Source organism: Pleurodeles waltl, chromosome 3_2, assembly GCF_031143425.1.
Source record: "Pleurodeles waltl isolate 20211129_DDA chromosome 3_2, aPleWal1.hap1.20221129, whole genome shotgun sequence".
NCBI lineage: Eukaryota > Metazoa > Chordata > Amphibia > Caudata > Salamandridae > Pleurodeles > Pleurodeles waltl.
Window position 1 is genome coordinate 40,310,320 of NC_090441.1, and position 21,801 is coordinate 40,332,120.

General features: G+C 43.9%; 1 protein-coding gene across 2 annotated transcripts in view; it reads right to left on the minus strand.

The window, feature by feature from the left end:
- ZZEF1 (zinc finger ZZ-type and EF-hand domain containing 1) overlaps nt 1-21,801 on the minus strand; it is a 1,404,152-nt gene that overhangs the window by 1,223,405 nt on the left and 158,946 nt on the right. For both annotated transcript variants that reach the window (XM_069226690.1, XM_069226689.1), the window contains exons 7-8: nt 10,422-10,538; nt 3,333-3,511 (exon numbers count right to left, since the gene is read on the minus strand). In XM_069226690.1, coding sequence (XP_069082791.1) covers nt 3,333-3,511; nt 10,422-10,538 — 296 coding nt within the window. The remainder of the gene's footprint in view (nt 1-3,332; nt 3,512-10,421; nt 10,539-21,801) is intronic.

The following is a 21,801-nucleotide window of genomic DNA, read 5'->3' on the forward strand; positions in this document are numbered from 1 at the left end:
GTGGCGCAAGTTTGTGTGAGTGAATGTGGAGAGCGTGTGAATGTGTGTATGCGGTACGGTGTTGTGTATGTATGCGCTTGAGGAGGTGGGGTTAGGGAGTCTGAATGTATGCATGCACTGGAGGGAGGGGGTGTGAATGTATGTATGCCCTGGGGGGACGTGAGAGGGGGGAGTGACTGCGTGCGTGAGTTCGTTGTTTGTGTATGTATGTTAGTGTGAATGGGGTGTATGACGCAAGTGCATGAGTTAGTGGGGGGGTGTTTGAGTGTGGGAGTATGTGAGTGCATGTGTGCAGGTATGTGGACGTGTGTGCGAGTGTATCTTGGCGACAGGAATGCTTATTCCTGTTGCCAGGGTGCAAGACCGCCAGCTTTTTCTGGTGGTGCGACTGGCACACAAATGCTGGTGGTCTCCCGCCACGTGATACCACTAGTAGTATCACGCTATCCGCTGTGCTGAAGGTGCTCACCTCCAGCCCGGCGGAACACTGTAATGTGGTGCTCCAGGCGGAGGCTCTGCGGTTTGGCTTCAGCCAAACCGCTAAACTCCTAATTTGGCGGTATTCACAGCTGGGCCATCAGTGGTGACACTGCCACAGCCGCCCTGGCGGTCTGAATACCGCCAGAGTCATGATGAGGGCCATTGTGTCCTGAATCTTTCTTCAATAACACTGGGTATAATACAAGTTAGTAATTGAGTTTTCACACCGTCAAAGCAAAAGTACAAGTGTCCCACAGGACATATGTTTGGCTTATTACTTTAGGAACTTAGGCAGTTTTCCCCAGCATGTCTGCCTTAGTTTCAATATTAGATATGCTCCTCAGTTCGAGGAATTGGCCTCCCAAGGCGTACTCTGACACCCCCAAATTGCATCCACAAACTGGACGGAGTTTGATTTAGTACAGTAAGTGCACAAATGGCACATGAAAGACATGTTTTCTTGTGCTTCAAGTAGCTAGGGATGGAAGGCTTTAGTATAGGTTCACCTAGCAGAGACATGAGCGGGTAAACAAAAAGCTTACGGTAGGTGTGCTTCCCCAGAAATACTGCATAGGTAGAAGGTAGTACAGATACACATGTCATGACTTCATCTTTACTTATGGGTTCAAATCCAGTGGTGCTGTACCTGTACCGAACCTGAATTACTATGGCACGTATGGGTCAATGTGTGACCTGTTTGCCATGTTCACCCTCAGAACTTAGTAGATGTTCAGTTTGCTGTATAATAAGTGTATTGTCACAGCACTGCACATAACTATTGATTGGACATATACTATGTTCTCACGAGCTACTCTCTGTGTCAGAAAGTACAGTTTCTTTGATACGTCATGATGTTTTCCTTAGGGAACATCAGGAACATTTTCAGCATGTTTGCCTTAGTTTCAAAAGTAGATATGCTCACTTCAGTTCGAGGAATGAGCTTTGGAGGCATACATGGACAACCCCAACTTGCATCCACAAACTGGACGGAGTTGGATTTAGCACATTAAGAGCGCTAAAGGCAAATGAAAGAAATGTCTTTCTGAGCCTCATGTGACCGTCATGGGAGCCACCAGTAAAAGTTTACTAGGCATGTGTTCAGTAATGTTCAGAAAAAAGGAAGTGGTTACTTGACAGGTGGTAAAACATAGTCAAAGTTATTCCATTCTGTGACGCACGAATGTGATGGGACCTTGCATGGTGGCGGTAGGTAGATGGGAGTGCGCTGACCAGTTGGATTAGGCCCATGTCCAGCAGTATCAAGGTCTTGTGTGTGGTGTGTGAATGGACCATAAAGTGGTTGGTGCCCTGACGTGGCTTTATAGCTCGCCTTCAGAAGTCTTGGTTTCAATATTCAGATACTTTGATAAGTATTTGTCCACAAATTCCCAAAACCCAGCATTCCCTCAAGTCTCCGGAGAAAAACGGTGCTTCACTTGTGTGGGAGGGCCAAGTGCCTGAAACAGGGAAGGGCCCAAGATGTATTGTGGAGACATCAAAATTATCTATCGCAAAACAAACATGTTTTCGCAAGTGGGGGCACCTGCGTTTTGGTCCCGAGCTCAGCAGCGATCTAGGGAAACCTACTAAACCCAGACATTTCTAAAAACAAGACACTCAGAGAGTCCAGGGCGCCTAGGGATCTGCACATATGACCCCTTGCTTAAGTTGGAATTTTGTCTACTTTTCAGAAATCCATAGCTTTTCTTGAACACCCATGAGGTTCACGCTGGTTTCTACAACAAACTGGAAGCAGGTTGAGAGCACAAAGGGCTACCTCTTAGAAAAATGCCAAAACTGTGGTACAAAATTTGTTTTTTGGGACCCAGTTCTGCATGTTCCTGAAAGCTGGAAAGATGGTAACTTTAGTACAGCAAGCCGTCTGTGGATGGCATTTTTAGGGAAGTAAACAGACATTTTTATCTGGAGCACTTTTACCCTATTTAAAAAAATCAAACTTTGCTGTATTTCACATATTTTCTCAGACCCCTACAGGGGAATCAACAAACCCCAGGTACCTTTACAATCCCAAGAATGCAGATGTTGGAAAAAAAAGACCCAAATCTGGCTCGGATACCTTATGTGGAAAAAATGTTATGCAGCCCTAAGTGCGAAATACCCCAAATAACTGAAAAGCATTTGCAATACAATGGGTCTCACGTTTGCTTGAGGTGGAGCTATTAGCGTTGTAAATTCCTAACTGGACTTTCTTGCCACACAAACCGAAAATAAAACAGTTGACATAAGCGAGCCGATTCAAAGTGCCGCCTTGAGCACGAAGAGAGAGACAAAAGGAGAAAGAAGTTTGCTGGCAGTCAAAGTTATCGACAAAAGTGCAATCATCCATGTAACAGGGACGAGTGCCAAGGCGTTAACAAAACCGCCCTAAGGAGGGACAAACATAAAGGAGTTACCAACTAAAACAAAGGACTTTTGAAAGGCAAGCCCATAAACAAGTGATAGTGATGGGCGTGGTTAAAAGCCCAGATATATACGCTGCTATGCTCGACCTAAAAAAAGGGCTCAGCACTGTTAGTAGGCCCACGATCTAAGGGGCTAAATCGATTAAAGAACAATAAATAATTATAAAAGTAACTGCCTTGCCAGCTTAAATCTCCTAGTGTTCAACATGTCACAGACTGCACAGTAACACCATACCAAAACAGCCCTGAAAAGAGTTCACATTTTGGGTATGTAAGAAAGCAAATGCTTTACTTCGGGGTCTAACATCACCAAGATGCATTCTATAACATTCACAACAAAATCTATTTCACAAATTTGGGTGGGCCATATGTATAACATATCTCTAGTATTATAATCTATGGTATTTTTTCTACATTGGAGATAGTTACCGTATTTGTAAAGCAGGTTTTTTCGAACTGCTGCCATTGAAGAGACAAGTGATGAAGCTTTATATTGCGTTTCCAAGTGGTTAACTATGGTACAAAGTGAGGTCATCACCTGAGCGACACTGCCCCGAGCAAGTGCAAATGATAACAGTGTGAGGTCGACATCCGCAGAAGTGCAGCAACTGAAAATAAATGCTACATTATTAGATGAAAATACAGTGACAGGAAATAAAAACATAATACATTTCCATTTTACATAACACATTTTATATGCTCATGCTTATTTTGCTGATACGCTGCTGGATATTTAGAATTTGGTACTACATGAAAATCGTCTAATTTCTGGAGGAAAAGAAGTACAGATTAGAGCCCGTCAACAATTTGTTGTGAACAGCTGAATAGTGTTGTGGAGGGAATTTAGCTTGTGGACTATACTCAGTAATTATAATCTCCAATAATTTGAGGATTTTAACTTGCGACTGAATTCTAAATCAGGCCCTAAATCAAGACAAGGGCTAGGAAAAAAACTGAGGAGGAGTTCTTGTGGAAGACACAAGCAGAATTAGCAACTGGAGCCCTCTTCTGTGTCTTGTGTTGTGCAATGCCATTCAATATGGCATGTCAATTCCATTACATCTCCCTGTTAACAACTATTTTTTTAGACTGAGAACTTTCAGAAACTGGCATAATATACTTTTTTTTTTTTTGCGTTGCGTTCTTTATTGTTAGTTATCTAGATAATGTGCTTAGCTACACCAGTTGACAATTTACTTGCCTACTAGATATATAAAAAAACAATGATAATAGAAAATGTTGACGTTTGTGCAGGATGGTTTAGGTGTGTTTCATATGTTGGGAACTCGTGTTCCAATAATCAGAAGATCCCTTGCAACAGTTTGTCAGGGCCCTGTAGCATGGGGGGCGTGGCATGCTCTTAGTGCACTGAGCATTGTGGGTGTGCCTGCTGTTTTGCCTGTCCTGTTCCTTCGCTCCTGAATATGCCCTGAACATACACAGGCTAGCTTATTCATTTGACATATCTAAAAAAAAAGATTTAGAGCGATATGTGAGTTAAGTAGGGTTTCTACGCATAGGTCCTGAAGAAACACCATTGACTGATTATGGCAGAAACGACAAATTAAACCAGAGAATAACTTATGTTCAACTGGTCTTAATCAGTTTTTAACCTGGTTATATATAACCCCATAAAACACAAACAGTGTGTATTAGTCATGTAGAGGCAATTTTAGACTCACCACACCTACTACTCATTATTTCCACTAGCTCACTACAATCCCATTTGGATAAGGCAGGAAAAGAGCTCTGCCAAAAAGCCCCATTTTTGAGGGGCCCACTGGTATTGCTGCATCCAACCAGAGTGAAGCACGACCACAAGATAAATATTTTTCTTTTTCCCCTCAATTCCGAAATTTAATGGAACGTTACATCTTTTGTGAGTAGACTTGTTTAGAGAAGACATCTGACAGGCCATCAACACCCTCTCATTCCCTCTTGTGATTTTTGGCACTGTGGAAACAATTGCCTTTCTCGCTCTCAAAAGCAACATCACAGAGGCACTGTTTCACTGTAGACCTGCATGGAATTGTCCCCACCCCACCCATTTGTAGTGCATTGTTGACCTACTGCCTGTGAGGATCTGCACATTGTCCACCAAAACAAAAGAGACCATTGCAGGTATTAGATGGAATTAACATCAAGTTATGAAGAAGGCCCCAAAACTATTCCCACTGCAAGGTGAGGCAATGTTGGAAGAGTCCTCTACCTTGTATGAGTCACCAAATGAATACAAGACACTATGAAGTCAAAGAAAATTTTAAATGAATGATTTGAATGTTCTACAAAAATACTTCTGTTATGCTAAGCTCTGCTGTTTCTCCTTAAGAGAAAACTCCACACTGCTGCAGACTGAGCCAGAAATCCAAGACTGTGAAGAAAGGTGCTCATTGTCTGAAGCTGGTTTTATGTGGCAACTGGAGTGCCAGGCAGTCAACAAGACAGTAGAACACATATTTGCTGTCTACTGGGGTGGAATGCATGTACTGCCACTACCTTAGTGAAGACACTGGGGCAAGAACCAGCCTGAAAGGAACAGTTGTAAGTTGGGAATTCAGCTCTGCTGCCTTAAACCACAGATTTCTGCTGACTGGGTCTTATGGGAGCATGGAATTATACTTCCTGGGGGTCCAAGGCAACCATTAAATCTTGATGCTCTATTCGAGAATTGCTGCTGTTCTGAAGTTTGCTTCATAAGTACATGCTGAGAAAAATAGTTTTTTAATATGGAATGACGGTTGTACCCTTTATTGTGTACCAGAAAGTACCTTGACTAATAGGCAATGTCACATTTAAATGTGGCACCCGATTGCTTACTTTGGCAGCAAATCAAGACCTCTGTTCATCAAGAAGTCTTTCTAAAGAGCAAAGAAAGTCAGCAGGATATAATGGATTTCCACACAAATGGGTGTGAGCGTCCCAATCTTGTTACCTGAGGGAACTATTGGTGCACAGTCTAGTCTCCCTCCATTTTGGCAAAAAATCCGACATCCTTCATCCTATTAGGTTTTCATGCATCTGTGAAATACTGTTTTTAAAGCAGTATAGGTGGTGTTGTGGTTAAAAACAAAGAGCATTGCTGTTGTTACTGAACCTCTCCTTTTAATCCCTGCATTTCCCGAATTGCTGATGGAACTACCCACTGGAGAAGCAAGTCGCAAACAGCAATTAACTATCTCCTCAAATAGTGCCTTGCCACCAAAGTGGCATGTCCACCTATCAAATTCAAAACCCTGACATGTACATTCACTTTTAAAAACCATGACTGTGAAGCTCTTCGTTAGATCTAACACATGAAGGTTAGAGCCTAATGTCTGCTTACAAGAATCTTGCTCACTCTTTAACTGCTAAGACAACTACTTCCTTACACTGTGGGAAACTGACCTATCACTAAATCTGACCCTCCCTTTACCGTGTGGGACTAACGGGAGAGCATGAACAAAACCTGAGGTTCACATGGTCAATAATCCTGAAGTAAAAACCTTCCTTCAGATTTTTCAACTCACTGTCACTGAAGGGAAGGCATTGTATTTTATATTGGACACACAAATTGAAAGCTGCACTTTCTGGTAGCCTTGCAATGCCTACAGCTGTGCAGACACTATGCAGGCAGAAAGGCCTAAGTAAAAGTGAATGACAGCTATGTTGACAACTTGGAAAAAGCATTAAAAAAAGTAGATCTATTTTCCGTCAAAGACAGGGGAAGTCAAATATCTTCACAGACAACAGCAAAGGAACTGTACTCCTGTTAGAGAGGCACACACACCTAAAGGGAGGAGCATACCACTGAAAGTCTACTTCTTGGGAAGCATCAAACCCACTGACATTCTGCAAATCAATTAGAAAATTGTGGAAATTTAAAGGGGGGGTTAGGTTGCATGCTTAATTATCTGAATCATGAACAAAGTAGCTTAGAAAACCACAGGGCATTAGAGAGCGATTCAAAGTGAGCTTTCATACTAATGAATAGTAGGGTTTAAGAAAAAAAACAGTGTTGGAGAAATGAGAAAGCAGAAGCTGTGAAACAAACACTGCCACAGCCAATACCACTTGCTTTGCATCTCATACATTTTTCTCTGGAACAGGCTTTTACAAATCTGGGTAGTGTGATAAGTGTTCTGATCCAGGATGCGCTGAAGACAAAAATTCAATTTTTGCCTTCCCTTAAACATTGAAGGTACCTCTGGAGTTCTCATCAAGTCAAATGAATAGTTTCCTCGGGTTTGGGCAGCTCCATCATATAGCCCTATGCCTCTTAACGACACGGACTACAAACTATGAGCCAAACTAATCCGGAAAGACGTTGAAGCTTAAATGGAAGAGTAAACTACACATCAATCCAAGGATGATTCAGAAGAAGGCTATCTACCACTGGCCACTTTTTTTCGCACTGTACTCAAATATAGTATGGCGAACAGATGCAGCTACATTTGGCTTTCTTGGATTTCACTTTAGCTTTTGGTCTAGTCCTGAGGACCACACTACGTAGAAACTGTCTTGTATGGGAAACAACACTGCAGTATTCTCACTCATAATAATACTATGCTCTCGGATTTACTTAAAATGAGGATTATCCAACTGTGGAGCAGACCATTTTCAACCAAAGTGGCAGGAGATATGGTGGTCAAGCAGGATATAAACAAGGTGTAATGGAAATCCTGCAAGCACCCTAGAATGTTCCCACCATAGACAGTTTCCAGCTTTGCTGTACGTAAATGATTCTATTTTGATCACACAAACACAGAGAGCTACTAGATGAGCTACAAGCCAGGAGGTAATAATGCAAGAAAAATGTCTAAAGATCAACACAAAGGTAAATAATCGGTGATAGGCAAGGAACTTTGCACAAGGGGCAACAATAGTGGAGAAGGTTAACACCTTTATATGTCTAGGTGCAACAGTATCAAGTAATTTGAGTTAGATAGAATATTTCAACAAGACAATTGGGAAGGCAGAAGCATTATTCAATGCCATCTTCAGGTTTGCTTGCACCCAAGGAAACAGATTTTCACAGCAGACTGGCAAGGTGGTCCACGCCAAAGTGGAAAGCCAGGTAACATTTGGTGCAAAACTTTAGGGCCTAAATAAATATGTAGTTAAAACGGCCCACATACGAGAATAAACACTGTCTCAGTAACTGAGAAGCTTCCCTACTATTGCCTTGCAGACTGATATCAAGTATAACTCTGTCCAGGATAGATGTTGACTCTCTACTGTAAAAATGCCTTTATATACCTGTTATCTTCAAATTGTGTGGTCGATAACGCATGGATGGAACATTCAGAAGTGTTTTTAATCAAAATACATGCACAGCTGAAAAATGGAAGTATGGTAGTGACGGTCGGAGATTGTAGCAAATTATAACATTGCTTAATTAAAAGGTACAAACAAAATGGTAAAGAAAAGTCAATGCAACAAAGCCAGGCAAGGAGAGTGAAGGCTCTACAAAGATATTATGTGCCAGATTAAATGAGTTTATTTAATTTGTTACCTATTTGACACGTTACAGTTTGTTTAGCAGTGTCTGATGAGGTTAATAAACCCTTGAGCACAGAGACTGTTCACCCTGAAAAGAAGCTGGTCTCTTCCGATTAGATCTTTGTTGAGAAAGAGAAATGTAATCGACAACCATCTGTGAATGTAGTCAGAAAGAATACCAGCCCAACTTTATTCAGAGTTGCCCACTTTCTACTGGTGTAGAAGAAAAGAGCACAGTGCAAAACATAGCGATAATTTCCACTTCACAACTAGATCTGCACGATAAGGGGCAGTGAACTGCTATTTTTTAACCTTCCCTTTTTTTAAATCATATTTGTGCCTTTTTGTAAAAATGTATTATGGTTGTTTTTACCTGTGCGAAAGGTACATTCTACAGACAGTATGTAAATAAATGTGCCCCTTTCCTTCAACCCAGCAGTTTATCATAGTGTGAAGAGTTCACAGACATTTGCCTCATGATACAAGGTGGTATGCCACCTACAGGTTCGGTCCCAAACATACGCCTCTTATTTGTCCCACAGGGTATAAAACATGAAATATTAAAAGCTAACACTTTCTGACAAAATTCCTACTCAACTCAAATATTGTAGACAAAATAAAAAAAATAATGCAGAAACACTCATATAGCTCTTGGCATCTGTGGTTACAAATGTTATTGGCCAGGTGGTGCCTCTTTAGTTTCCTGGGCTAGAAACATTCTGATCAATCTTCCAGGTCCAATCTACTGCCTGCGGAAACTTTGAAAAGTACGAATAATTGGGAAGATGTATCTGCTGGTAATACTGCTGAGCTTTAGGGCCTCATTTCTGAAGCTCTCTCTTGGAAAATAAGACAGGCATCATATTATAAGAGCAGCCAATGACAATTAACAATATATTATTGGTTTCCAGGGGCTTATGCTATTTGTAGCAAAGGTTCCCAGCAGTGCATGCTGTCTTGTCAATGGGCCTGCTGCAGGGAAAAATGCATAAAAGCAAGAACTAATCTCTAAGAAAACAACTACTCATTGTAGTTGTTAATTACACCAGGGCTTATTCAGAGAGGAGAGTCTGGTCCTACTGCAGGTTGTCTCCTCACGAAATTATATTTTTTAGGCACAAATCAGTACTCCTTGGTGGCTAGCATGACCTCCTGTTTCAATATTATTCCTCAGCAGAGATAAATTAAGGCTGGTGTAGAACAGGCCTCGAGCTACAACTCCCAAAAGACAACTGTATTTTTAAAAACCTCTCAGGGAACCGGGATGAACTTAACTGACTTTGGAAGCAAGACTGAGATTTACATAAATATTTTTTCCTACATGAGAAGATTATTGCTGTTAGGTGGAGCTAGAAAGGAGAAGGCTATGACATTGGGCTACTAATCCCATACTATACGATCCTGACTGCTATTGAGCCTAACATTGGGATAATGCTGCAATTCACTAGTAGTCTCCCACCATACAGCAGGTTTGATGGGCACTGTTTTGCAGGCGCCTCCTGGTTTTAGTGTCCACCAGTAGCCAGGAGTGTCATAGTTTGTTTGCTTCTGTATAATATTGAGTTTCAAAGTGAACCAATGTTATTAATCGATCCAGATGTAGAGGGATTAGTCTTGGTGAAAGAGAACCACTACTGCCCCTGGAGCTAAGAAGTAATGGGGAATGCCCTAGACGACAGGCACATAGAACAGCCTCAAGCATGAACAAGGCCAATTTCTTTCCATTACAAAGCTTCAATATCTATGATTATATGCTTTCACAGAAATGAAGGTACAGCTTACTTTCTCTTCATTAAATAAATTCATCAATCTGGTAGTCCTCCAAAGCCAACAGCAAAACACATTTATGATAGCAAAGGTAAACTTCTAGAACAAATAATATATTCTTGCCATAGCTCCAAATGTGTGCGCTTTTAACAAAATTATTTAAAAATATTGGGTATCCTGTTCAAAATCTGATAACAATTTCTTTTATGCATGTAACTGATTCACTCAATTCAATAGCAGGTAAAAGAATTACCCAGTTTACAAAAGACGTACCTAGCTATCCGGGCCAAGAAACCATCTACTTCCTCCAAAATATTTGGTGATAAGAAGCTTGGAAACTCGGTAGATCCTGGTGTTAGGGACAGTGGAGGCATGTGCTGCAAGGCATTTCTGGGAAAATCAGAGTAAACATAAGTTAGCAAAAACTATGCATTTTAAGTAGGAGTCAAGCTCATCAAAAGATCACAAGAATGGTAAACATTTAAAAGCACCAAGATGAAAAACAACTATTTACGCGTTCAGAGCAAACTCTCATGGTGTAATGAGTTCTTTGAAATCAGGTGTCACATATATGCCACAGGGAGATAAGAGAGAATGAAAAATAGAAGTAGAGAGAGAACTGGAGTAAGAGAGACAGGAAGAACATGAAAGATAAAGGAGCATGCAAAAGAAGATAAAGAAACTGAGGAGTGCAAAAGAGTGAAAGTTGTATAAAGAGGCCAGACACAGATGGGCAGAGAGGTGTGGAGGAGGGAAAGTGTTAGGAAAGAAAGGAAGAAATGAAAGGGCTGTGATATGGAAGAAGGACAAGAAATGAATTATACAAAGAGACAGAAAATGATCAAGACAGTGACAAGAAAGAAAGAAAAAAAAAGAAACAAAGAAAGAAGCAAAGAAAGAAAGAAAGAAACAAAGAAACAAAGAAACATTGGCAACGGTCAGGCAGAGTAAACAGCTGTATGTTTTTTGGGTTTGAAATTTTTTGGGCTCTGAAAACCAAAGACAGGCTGTTTTCAGCTGTAACGTTGGCCGACCATTACTTGTACATCAGAAAAACCATCAGATGGAGGAAGGTAGTGTGCAAGATCCCTGCACGCTAGGGTGACTAGGCGTCCCGGATTTGCCGTGACAGTCCCGGTTTTTCACCAGCTGTCCTGTTAGATTTCGGGAAATTTAGTTCATGTTACTGTTTTTAGAGAGGGCCGAATGAAACCAGTGACAGGCATAATAATGGTATTTAATTTATGGTCTTAGTGTCTCTTTTGTAAGTCTAACCTGATAAGTGCTGTCAATCTGAGCGCACGGTATAAGTAAAACTGTAGTCCTTTTTTAATTTTTGTGAAATGTCACAGTTTTTTGGGCTTTAAAATTCTGGTCACCACCTGCTCTGGCACTGTCCCAAACTGACAAAATTCTGGGAACATGTGCTAGATGATACTGATAGGGCATTAGAGACATCTATTCCCAGATTTCCTGCGTACGCAGTGCTTGGCTTGCCCAGCCCCTTGGCGTTCCCTTGCCACTCGCGCAGAGGTCGAAATATGGCACTAGCGTTGGGGGCAGCACACCAAACGATGCTCGCCCTATGGGGAAAAGATTCCATCCCTCAGTACAGGACCTGGTTGCACAAACTGTGGTTCGTATTGGGCATAGAAAGGAGGTCTCTCACCTTTGATCAGCGACTTGATGACTATCATACAGACTGAGCTCCTTTCATCCGTATAATGTCCATATAGTTCTATGAGCTAACATTCCTTTCTTACCTGAAACTATTGAGACTAAGACCCCCAGTAGGTGGACCTAAGGAAATCCCTCATGAGTAACTTATATGGGAAGCATAATCACTCATCTGATGTAGCAGGCTCGACTGATTTAATCTATGTCTCATTTCCACCTCATGAAGGAGGATTGGGGGTGGGGAGAACTTGTTGTCATTGTATGTCTGTTTTGTCAAATACGTTTTTGATAAAATGTTGTGAGTATTGCCTTTGCTGCCGGCCTTCGGGTATCGGGCTTCAGCTGTGTATCGAGCCGAGAAGCATCAAGTACGCTGCCGGACCTCTGGGTTGTAGATATTCAGCGGGGTCCTGTTCCTGATTTTCCATGACTTAATTTAAACAAGCATTTGCAATGCAACGGGTCTCGCGTTTGCTCATGTTAGAGCTGATCGCTTTGTAAACTCCTAACCCGACTTTTCATCTATCGGCAAAAGTGCTTTTATGTACGTAAAAAAGTGAAATGTGTAAGCGCTCGACTTCTGCCAAGCGAAATCGCGCTAGGAAAATAGAGAAAAAGTAGTCCACGATCCGACAGAAAACAGCAAGCCTCGCATGTTTTCTGTACTTGGTCGCTGTGCTCGAGGAGGGCTAACCACCGGAAAAGGCATGACGTGTGCATGCCTTCCACTAATGAAAGCAAGCAGATTTTACTAGGCAAGCCCACAAACCAATCAAACACACTGACGTGATGTCGACAGGGCTCCGAGCCCTTTTCTAATAACTAAAGAGTCTTGCTGCGATACGCATGCGCGAGCGCATGCAACGCAGGCTCGACCCTAAAAAGGAGTGATCCATAAAATTCTGTGGAGTGCCCCCAGTGTTGCCAGATTGGGCGGTTTCCCACACAAATGGGCGATATTTTTCCCATTTGTGCGGGAAAAAACCCCAATTGCGGGGACCCCGATTGTTGGGCGATTTTTAGCCCTGTGTGCGTTAAAATCGCGGGGCGGCGCCGCCCGCCGGAGATACTGCCCCGGCCAGGCCCCGCCCCGTGAGATAGCGAGTTTGGACTCACGCCCGCGGCGCACACAGCAGCAGGAAGCAGCGTCCCTCAAAAATAAGTGCCAGTACTCTGCACCGGAAACAACAAGCACAAATTAAGCACTGGGTGGAATCACATGAAGGTTGGTGATGACAAAGAGTTATTGTGTTCGTCTGGTAATGCAAAGGGGTTACCAGCTGAGTTATGCAGTGTGTGCTTTGCAGGGCATTTAAATAAAAATAAATCATTCAGTTTGGGTATTACTTAAACCATTTTATCTGAAACTTTTTGCACGTTTGGTAGCAGTCTGTCTTATACTGCCAGTAATGCAAGTTTAACCTAATGACTTACATTTGCACAATACACAATTCTCCATTGCAGCAGTGAAGATTTAATTCTGTGGCTTTTTGGTTACACACAGACCTTTCAGTGCATTAACTAATAAATGTTTCATAATATACAGTGATTAACTTAACTTTTTTTATTTTAAGGCATGAGTTATGTATGTGGCTGCCTGAAACAGAATATATATATTTTTAGCCACACGTTTAACCCTGCCCCATTGCATGCAGCATCACTGTTCCCATACTTTTTTTAATCCACTTGGAGCTGTGTGCTCAGCTGATTTATTCATTTATTTCACTCCAGTTGCAGGCAGTGCAAGCACAAATGTGGTCTCATTGGCTGAGCTCAGCGAAATGAGGGTACATGGTCAGTGCACAGCCTCACTGCATGGTTCTGTTCGTGATCTTAGTGCCTAAATTAATGACATCACTTATAGTCATGCTCTGCTCAGCGTAGCCATTGCTTGCATTTGACACAAAACACTAGCCTTTACCAATAATTTAAGTTCAAGTTCACGGAGTTTGGGTTACTGTGTTCTGGCCTCTGGTAGCAATTTGCAGAAGGGTGTTTATCGCCTCACACAAACAGCCTTTTTCACCTCACACAAAGATGTATGTTTCTGCAGGGCCCTGTTGACCTCCACTGTCCAGGGTAGAGGTAGCCCACTAAAACAAGTGTAGGGGTAGTGCCTGAGTACGTCCGAAGGAGGCAGGAAATGAGTGAAATGCTGGTCTGCTGCCCATTTAATGAAAAGTCCAGAAAGTAGAACAGTAGTAGAGCAGACTGCAGATACACACTGGGAATGCTAGATGGCTACTTGCATTTCACCTTTATCTACTGTGTGCATCTGAACGGCAGTGAAAAGAACAAAGGTTGTGCTTTGAATCCATTTGGGGGTGTTGATTATCATAGGTTAATGACTGAGCTAATGTAGCAAATGTTATCTTTGCATGTTGGGGCTGACATATTGGGATTAACAGGACTTGAACTGTAAAATGCAAAGGGAAAACAGCATTGGGTCTGCTTTTCACAAACTTGAGTTCGGCATGAAAAGTTGAGTAAGTATGAGGGGTAGTCCATTAAGATGTATAACTTTTTGCTGTTATCGGTGAATTGTTGCTTTATTGTAAAACCAGTTTGAAAGCTAGAGCATACCTCTTACTTAACCTTGAATACGAGGGAGTTGCCATCCTTTGGCTCATTCCCCATTTCAAAACATGACAAATCCAAAGAGTCAATTGTCTGCCTGAAACATATTCACATATTTGCTTACAACAGAAATTAGATTTATGCTTTAAAATGTTTGTTTCAGCCTACGATTGCATTAGTTCAGTGTTAAAAGTTTGGGCTACTTTTTGGGCTGGGACCGGTTCATTTGGGCTTACTTTGGGCTGGTTGTTCAACAGCTTTGGGCTATAGAAGGCTTGTAAAATCTGGCAACACTGAGTGCCCCTGCGGCATTGCAGAACTCTTGAGTGGTGAATTCAGGCTCCACTGATCACAAGCTTAGAGGCCTGCAATGCAGCTGTATGTGTATCCTGTGGAAGGTATTGCTTGCTCGAGCTCCTCTCTGGGGGTAAGGCGGGCTGACAGTGGAGATTGGGCGGTCGCCCTGGTGGACCACCTGAGGCAGGATTTCACAGCCTATGACCACTGCAATGGGGAATACATTAGATGGCAATCTAGGGAGGGCCGTGAGCTCCATGCGATCTCATTTGGCCTTCTAGACCTCGCTACCCCCATCAATCCAGAGCCACGTAGCCATCTCAAAGATGGTAATGCTGACTCATCTTTTTTTATTACCTTCTTCTACTTCTATCCAAGAGCTACTTCTGTCATTTGGATACCCTACTAATAACACTTTGCGTGCCGTTCCGGTATACGGATGATAAGCTTAGTGAAACTACAGCTACCACCTGAAAATGTAGGAATGGAAACCCTCGACTCTTATGGCTGCTTAGTAGCTGCCCATATTCAATGCTTGCCCACTGGTTGTCAGGATCTCACATTCAGGAGACAGAGCTCACAACCCCTCCCAAGTGCGAGCCAGCACATTGGGCTTTCTTCTGTTTCCTGATTCAAGAATCCAGGAGGATACACCACTATTTTTATGGTAGGCCCTTGAACTCCTGAGGAGGAGCTCCACACACACTGGCATGGCATGACCATATGCTCCAACTAAATCCCCACATGGCCTCCCAACTGACACTGGATACCTGACGGCCCACAATTTACTAAGAATGAAAGAAGTGGGCCTCCATACCTTGGAGATCGATGTCCAGAGGGAACCCTTCTTGAATTACCTACTCTACTCAAAATAAACAATTCACTGCCTGGCTAATTTCTTATATATGGTAGGAATCAGGTTATTCTCCGTCTGCACTTGAGACAAACCCCAAGTGCTCCCCCAAGAAATGCACTATTGCAAAACATTCACACAACAGGGCAGGCTCGTACAAAAAAAAAATCTTTTTATTGTAATTCAAAATGCAGGGTTCACATTTGTGTACACTGGAGCATGGAATGTACATATGTAAGAATCCAAAACTTTTTGCACAATACCAAAGAGTATGTCATCAAAACCATTATGGTGCTTTTACGGCCACTACACCACTGAGGAAAACCTTCTTCCCTGCCTTAAGTTCACATTCTCCAAGCTCTTCTGAGGGTCACCCTCAACTATCCCACCTCAGACAGTCACCCAATGTCCCCATACCTTCTCGCATTTTCTGGGGCAGCCCCTGCCTTTGTATAAAGCTTTCTCTGCTCTCTGGCACCAATCCAGGTCGAGCTGCCAATCTATTAGTCGAGGGGTGGCTGCGTCACCCCCCCAGGCTCTTGCTATATTACGTTTGGCTGCTCCTGGTGCCAGTCTCAACCAAATTCCCTTGTATCTGAGCCATGTGTTTTCCCCTGTGACTCCCAGTAAGAGCCATGTAGGGTCCAGAAGTATTTCTAGTGCTTTGGTCTGGGACATCTCCTGGACTAAGCTGGCCCAGTAATCCTGTATCAATGGACATCCCTAGAGTATGTGTATAAATGAGCCTTCTTCATTGCAGCGCCTCAAACATAGTGGGTTTCCCACCCTACCAATTTTGTGTAGCAGTAAACGAGAATAGTATGATCTATGCAGGATTTTTAACTGGACGAGTTGGAACCTGGCTCTGAAGGCTATGTCCCTGGGGCTTACAAGGGTCTACACCCACTCATCATCTTCTAAGTGTCCCAGGTTGGCCTCCCAAGCCTCCCTAAATTTCTCAGCAGGTCTGAGGAATTGTTGACTCATTTCCTCTAAATCACTGAGATTCTTTTTTTGGGAAGTGGTTCTAATAGGATCCTATCCTCCAGTGGGGAAGCTTCCGGAAGCTGATCTCCTTCCTGGATATGCCTCCTCAGAGCATACCCCAGCTTCATATGCCTCCTCAGAGCAAGCCCCAGCTTCAAACAACGATAATATTCAGTGGTCACCAGAGTGTATTCTTCCTTAAAGCCTCTCAAAACTGACGAATGCCAGTCCCCTCCACACATCTCCCAGGCGTTCTATTCCTATCAACTCTCACTTTTGAAATCCCTGAAACCGTCACAAGTCTGCCAGTTCGTCACTATGCCATAGCGGGGAGAGGTCAGTGAGTTTCCCTGTACACTCCAGGCATTTGTTTGAGTCTTTCCAGGCTCGAATCACAACCCTTGTATGGTGTGGCAGGGTTCATTCATGTCTGGGATCATGCAGTACAGCCTCGGGTCTACCCCTCTCCATCATGTGCTTATCAAGCCTGTACACCGGATCCTACTGATCCACGAACAGCCTTCATTGACTATGAGAAGGTAGTATTTTTGGATGTCCGGAACTGTCAGTTCCCCGTCATAGACCCCACCTCCCCCTTCTGCTGCTTGTCCAGGGCAATCCTGGGCGCGCTCCGGCCCCACAGGAGCCTGCGTACCTTTGAGTCTATGGTACTAAAAAACGCCCTTTGAATATTGTAAGATGTGTCCTGCATGCCATATAAGAGACTCCAGGGAGTCGAACACCATTTTGCCATCCAAAGCCATCAGGACCACTTGCTATGCCTGGGAGTTGGCCATCAAGTGTAGCACCCCCGTAAAGGCACCGGAGGTTGTCGTGTACTCCTGTCTGCATAAAACCAGACTGGTTTGGGTGCACCAGGGATTCGAGGACCCCATTGGAGTCTGTTTGCCAAGACCTTGGCCAAAACCTTAGCCTCCATATTTATTAAAGATTGCAGCTCTTTGATCTGCTGGTAAGTGACCCTTGTCCCAGGCCTACCTAAACATCTTGAGCAGTGGGCCGGTAAGTATATTAGCCATTCCTTTGTACAGTTTGACTGGGATCCTGTTCAGACCTTCCCAGATTGTAGGTCCAGCAAGCCACGGGCCACCTCTTCCGTCATGTCACCCTCCAGTGTGTCGCTGTTTGCCCCCGCAGCACCTGCAGCTGAATATCCCTAAGGAAATCAGTACATGGTAGTCCTGGAGGCATCCAGGTCCACAAAGTAATCTGCAAAAGTCTCCCCTATGGTTGCAGCCGTTTTATGCAGGACACTTTCCAGGTTTTCTATCTTTAGCACCCATGCACGCTCCCTGTCCCTCCACTCCAGCCACACCAGCAATTTGCTGGCTTTATCGCCAAACTTGTACAGTTGGTGGTGGACTGCGATGGCATAATTCCTGACATGATTTTTGGCCAAAGACCTTAATTCCAACTGTCTTAATTGCAGTTTACCTCGGTCCTCCAAGTTCCCCAAGGCGAGGGCTACCCCTTACAATCTCACTACTTCTCTCTCAATGGCTGCATATTCCAACCGTGACTTTCCTGGCCACCCCAATTAGTGCTCAGTGTGAAAATGTAGTCCAGTCGAGAGAAGCTCCCATGAGTTGCAAAGAAATATGTGTATTGTCTCGTGTGGGGGCTGCCCTCCCTCAACAGAGCGATAAAGCCTAGTGCCCTTGCAAATTGGGAAAGAAGTCCACCACCCCCTCTGTTATCTGCACCCCCAGACCTGTCTAACTCCGCATCCATAGTTACGTTTAGGCTGCCCCCCCAAGTTCAAGATTCCCGGAGGCAACTCCAGCAACAGGTCCCCAACCTCCGGGAGCACCGCCTCTTGTAACAAGGAGCAAATGTTTTGAGTGGTTCCCTCCCAAGCTCCCGATAGTGCCACATACCATCCATTATTGTCATACCATAACCCATGCGTGATGAGGGCTCCTGATTTGTTTAATGAGTATGCCCACACCCCTGGAGTCAGTGGTGTATTCAGCTTGTGCCCTAAGAGTATAGCCAAATCTATCAAGTGCCTTATAGTGATTCCTTTGGAGATGTGTCTCCTGAAGGAGAACAATGCCTGGTGTGTGGCACTTTATATGTTGCAAGACCAGTGTAGGCTTGATCCTGCTACCCAGACCATTACCGTTCCAGGACTATATGATCAAAGTTTGTAAAGGACCTCCCATCTGCAGGTATTATACCGGTCCTGGGGCCCGGTGTGCATTCCCAACAGCATTCCATCCCTCTCCCTGACATGGATCCTCGTCGCACCCGACAGTGCTTTGCCAACCCAAATTTCCCACAAACTAGGCTCAAAAACAGAATTTGTCTCAAAAACTCAAACACTAAAACTCGTTCCCTCAACTCCCCCCTCCCAGCAACCCTGTTTTGTGGGTTTGTTAGTGCCCACCACCGCAACACGCAGAGCGCCTTTCGCCCCACATAAACCATGTCTCAATGTCCAATGTCCCCCTTATGAACGTCAGTTAGTTATCTTGCTTTGGTCGATATACAGCAACGTTTTCCCTGGGTGCTTCTCCCAGTCTTTCCCCTCAACGGGGGACTTCAAGGTCCAACAGGTAGTTCCCTAGTGTCTTTCGGTATTCTGTCTGCAAGAGGTGCCTCCCGCGCCTCCCACCCTGACTTAGTCTGTGTAGCTCCTTCTGTGTCATTGGGTCGGGACTTCCAACAATCTCTCTGCTTCCTCTCCAGCCCTCCAGCCAGTCCCATGACTCCTCTGGAGAACTAAGGTGTCAGGTCTTGCCGTCCGCCACCACTCAAAGTCTGGCCAGAAACAGCATCACATACTTCAGTTCCCTGGTACTCAGCGCTTTTTTAACTTCCTCAAAATTCTTCCGTTGATGTTGCACGTCGAGGGTGAAGTCAGGAAGGAAGCGAATGACTGCGTTGTCCTGTTTTAAGTCTCCGAATGATCTGACCGCCTGCAGTATCGTGTCTCGGTCCCTATAATGTGCGCAGGCGGGCCCCTGGTTTTGGCATGGGGCCAGACCCCCTGTGTGCCCTTTCCACCAAGAAAAAGTTGGACAATCTTTTCAGTTTGAGTTTATTCAAGACCAAGTCCTCCATAAATAGGTCCACACCAGGGCCTTCCATGCCCTCCGGTACCACCACCACTCGCACATGGTGTCTCCCGGACCTCCATTCCTGGTCCTCCAGTTTGGCTTCCATCTCTGAGCTCTTCTTGGTGAGTGACTGGACCTGCTCCTCCAGACGTCTGTTAGTTGCCATCAGCCCCTCTATGCGTGTTTCTGCCACCCCCACTTTCTCTGAGATCTTGCCCATTTCTGTCTTGAAGAGGTTGAGGTCAATTTGTTATGCGTATAATTTCGGCTCCAAGGGCGAGATGGAGCCTCAGATGTCCTGTATGGCTGCTGCCATGATGGTGCTCAGTGAGGCCTTCCTGCTTAGGCCCCTGAAACTTCGCCCCAGGGTCCTGCCCCACACCCTGTGTGTGGCCCTCCAACGCCTCCATGCACACCGTGTATCTGTCCAGGCTGTTCACTTGCATCGATTTAGGAGATTCACAGATCTATTACTGCTGCTGGCCAAATGCAGTATAACTATGCACTGGAAATCACCAAGTCTCTCCACTGGGCAGCCTGGAGGGCAGAGGCGCTCCACTGGGCCGAAGCAGAGAGCAATGCCCTGCATAGGGAAGAACTGCGGGACCTGAGAAAACAACTGACAGCATCCTACTGGTAAGCTTTGATACTGGACTTGAGGTGCAACGGAGAGGACGATGAAAGGTCCCCTTAGAACCAGAACTGGTCTGTGTGAGATCTCACAAACACCCAGGTAAACAACACTTAGCTAAAAAGTAGCTAATACCCAGTTCTCTCACAGAACCCCCGCTGAATACGGTGACTGAGATGAATATTAAAGCAAAAGTTGGTCCGCACATATAATAATTGCCTGTAGGGTGAAGACTCGCTTGGTCTATAGATGCCATCCCCGTAAGCAACTCTCCAGGTGTGAGGGAAAGGTGGGTTAGATTTAAGTTACATAATGCTTTATAACTGCTTTGGTAATATTCTGATATATGCTACCAAAACCAGTGTAATTGAAATGTTATGGTCTATATAGATGCCCATTATGTTACCTCCTCTACAGAGTTCACACATGGGTTGTCACCCTCTAACTGCCTATACTGGCCCTTCCAAGATAGAACGTTTTTGAAAAAACAAATAACGCATGTTTAAAATATATATATTGTTTTTTTTTACTAGAGGTAGAGATATTGTTCTCCAATTTTAAGCAGCATCTAAATCAAAGTATTCCCACCATGTTCACCATATCATTTTAGGTTAACATGTGCATCCCTACAGTTGATACTGCATGTCCTCATTCAAAAAACATCTATTAATTCTACTTAGCCATTCTACCTGCGAAGTCTCTGTGAACTGCCAATATTTGACCAGGTCCCTCCTTGAAAGTAGGAAGCCTAGATTAATAAACATTTTGGTACCTCAGGTGAGGCCTAGTTCATCCTCCAAGCCCAACACAGCTTCACTGGGGTCAAGCTCTATTTGGAATTCCCGTAGCTATCGGGTATGTCCAATTTGTAGGTGTTTATAGAACTATAACTTCTCGAGGTCAAATTCCAATTGTCAAGTCTGCAAATCACTTGATATGACTGTTGCTGCAAATACCTCCCACCTTGAAGATGCCTATGAAATCCAGGGATGGAAATGAGCTGCTTTGGTAAAGCTACCTGTCCAGATCAGAGCCCTGTGCCAGCTGGATAATACTACTTATGCGTCTGTGGTAATTCATTCAGGTGGATTTGTGTCCATACAGTGGGCTCAAAAGGGGATTTTCTTTAAACAAGTCATGCTCTTCCTGGAAAGGTGGATCGCTCCTGTCACTGAACAACAAATTATTCACTATGATGAGATGCGCTAATAGTACAAACAAATGTCTACCATCCACTGTGATAAGTAGACTGGTAACTTATGTCCAGTGCCACCCATGGGACAGGACTCCACTGCAACACAGGAAAGAATGCATCATGGCCCTAACCCTCCTAAAGAATTTTTCAGCGTTCTTGAATGGTTAATGTTGTAATATGTATACAATTCAGAATAGGGCCACCATTCTAAAGAAGGCTCTATGTACCCTGTATTTGAGGCTGGTGGACCACTTGATAAAATCAGTTCAAAGTGTATATATGTGAGGTCACTTGCCACCGTAGGATGTTGTGTCAGGTATTTAAAGTGTATAAGTTCACAATGCAAGGTGTGC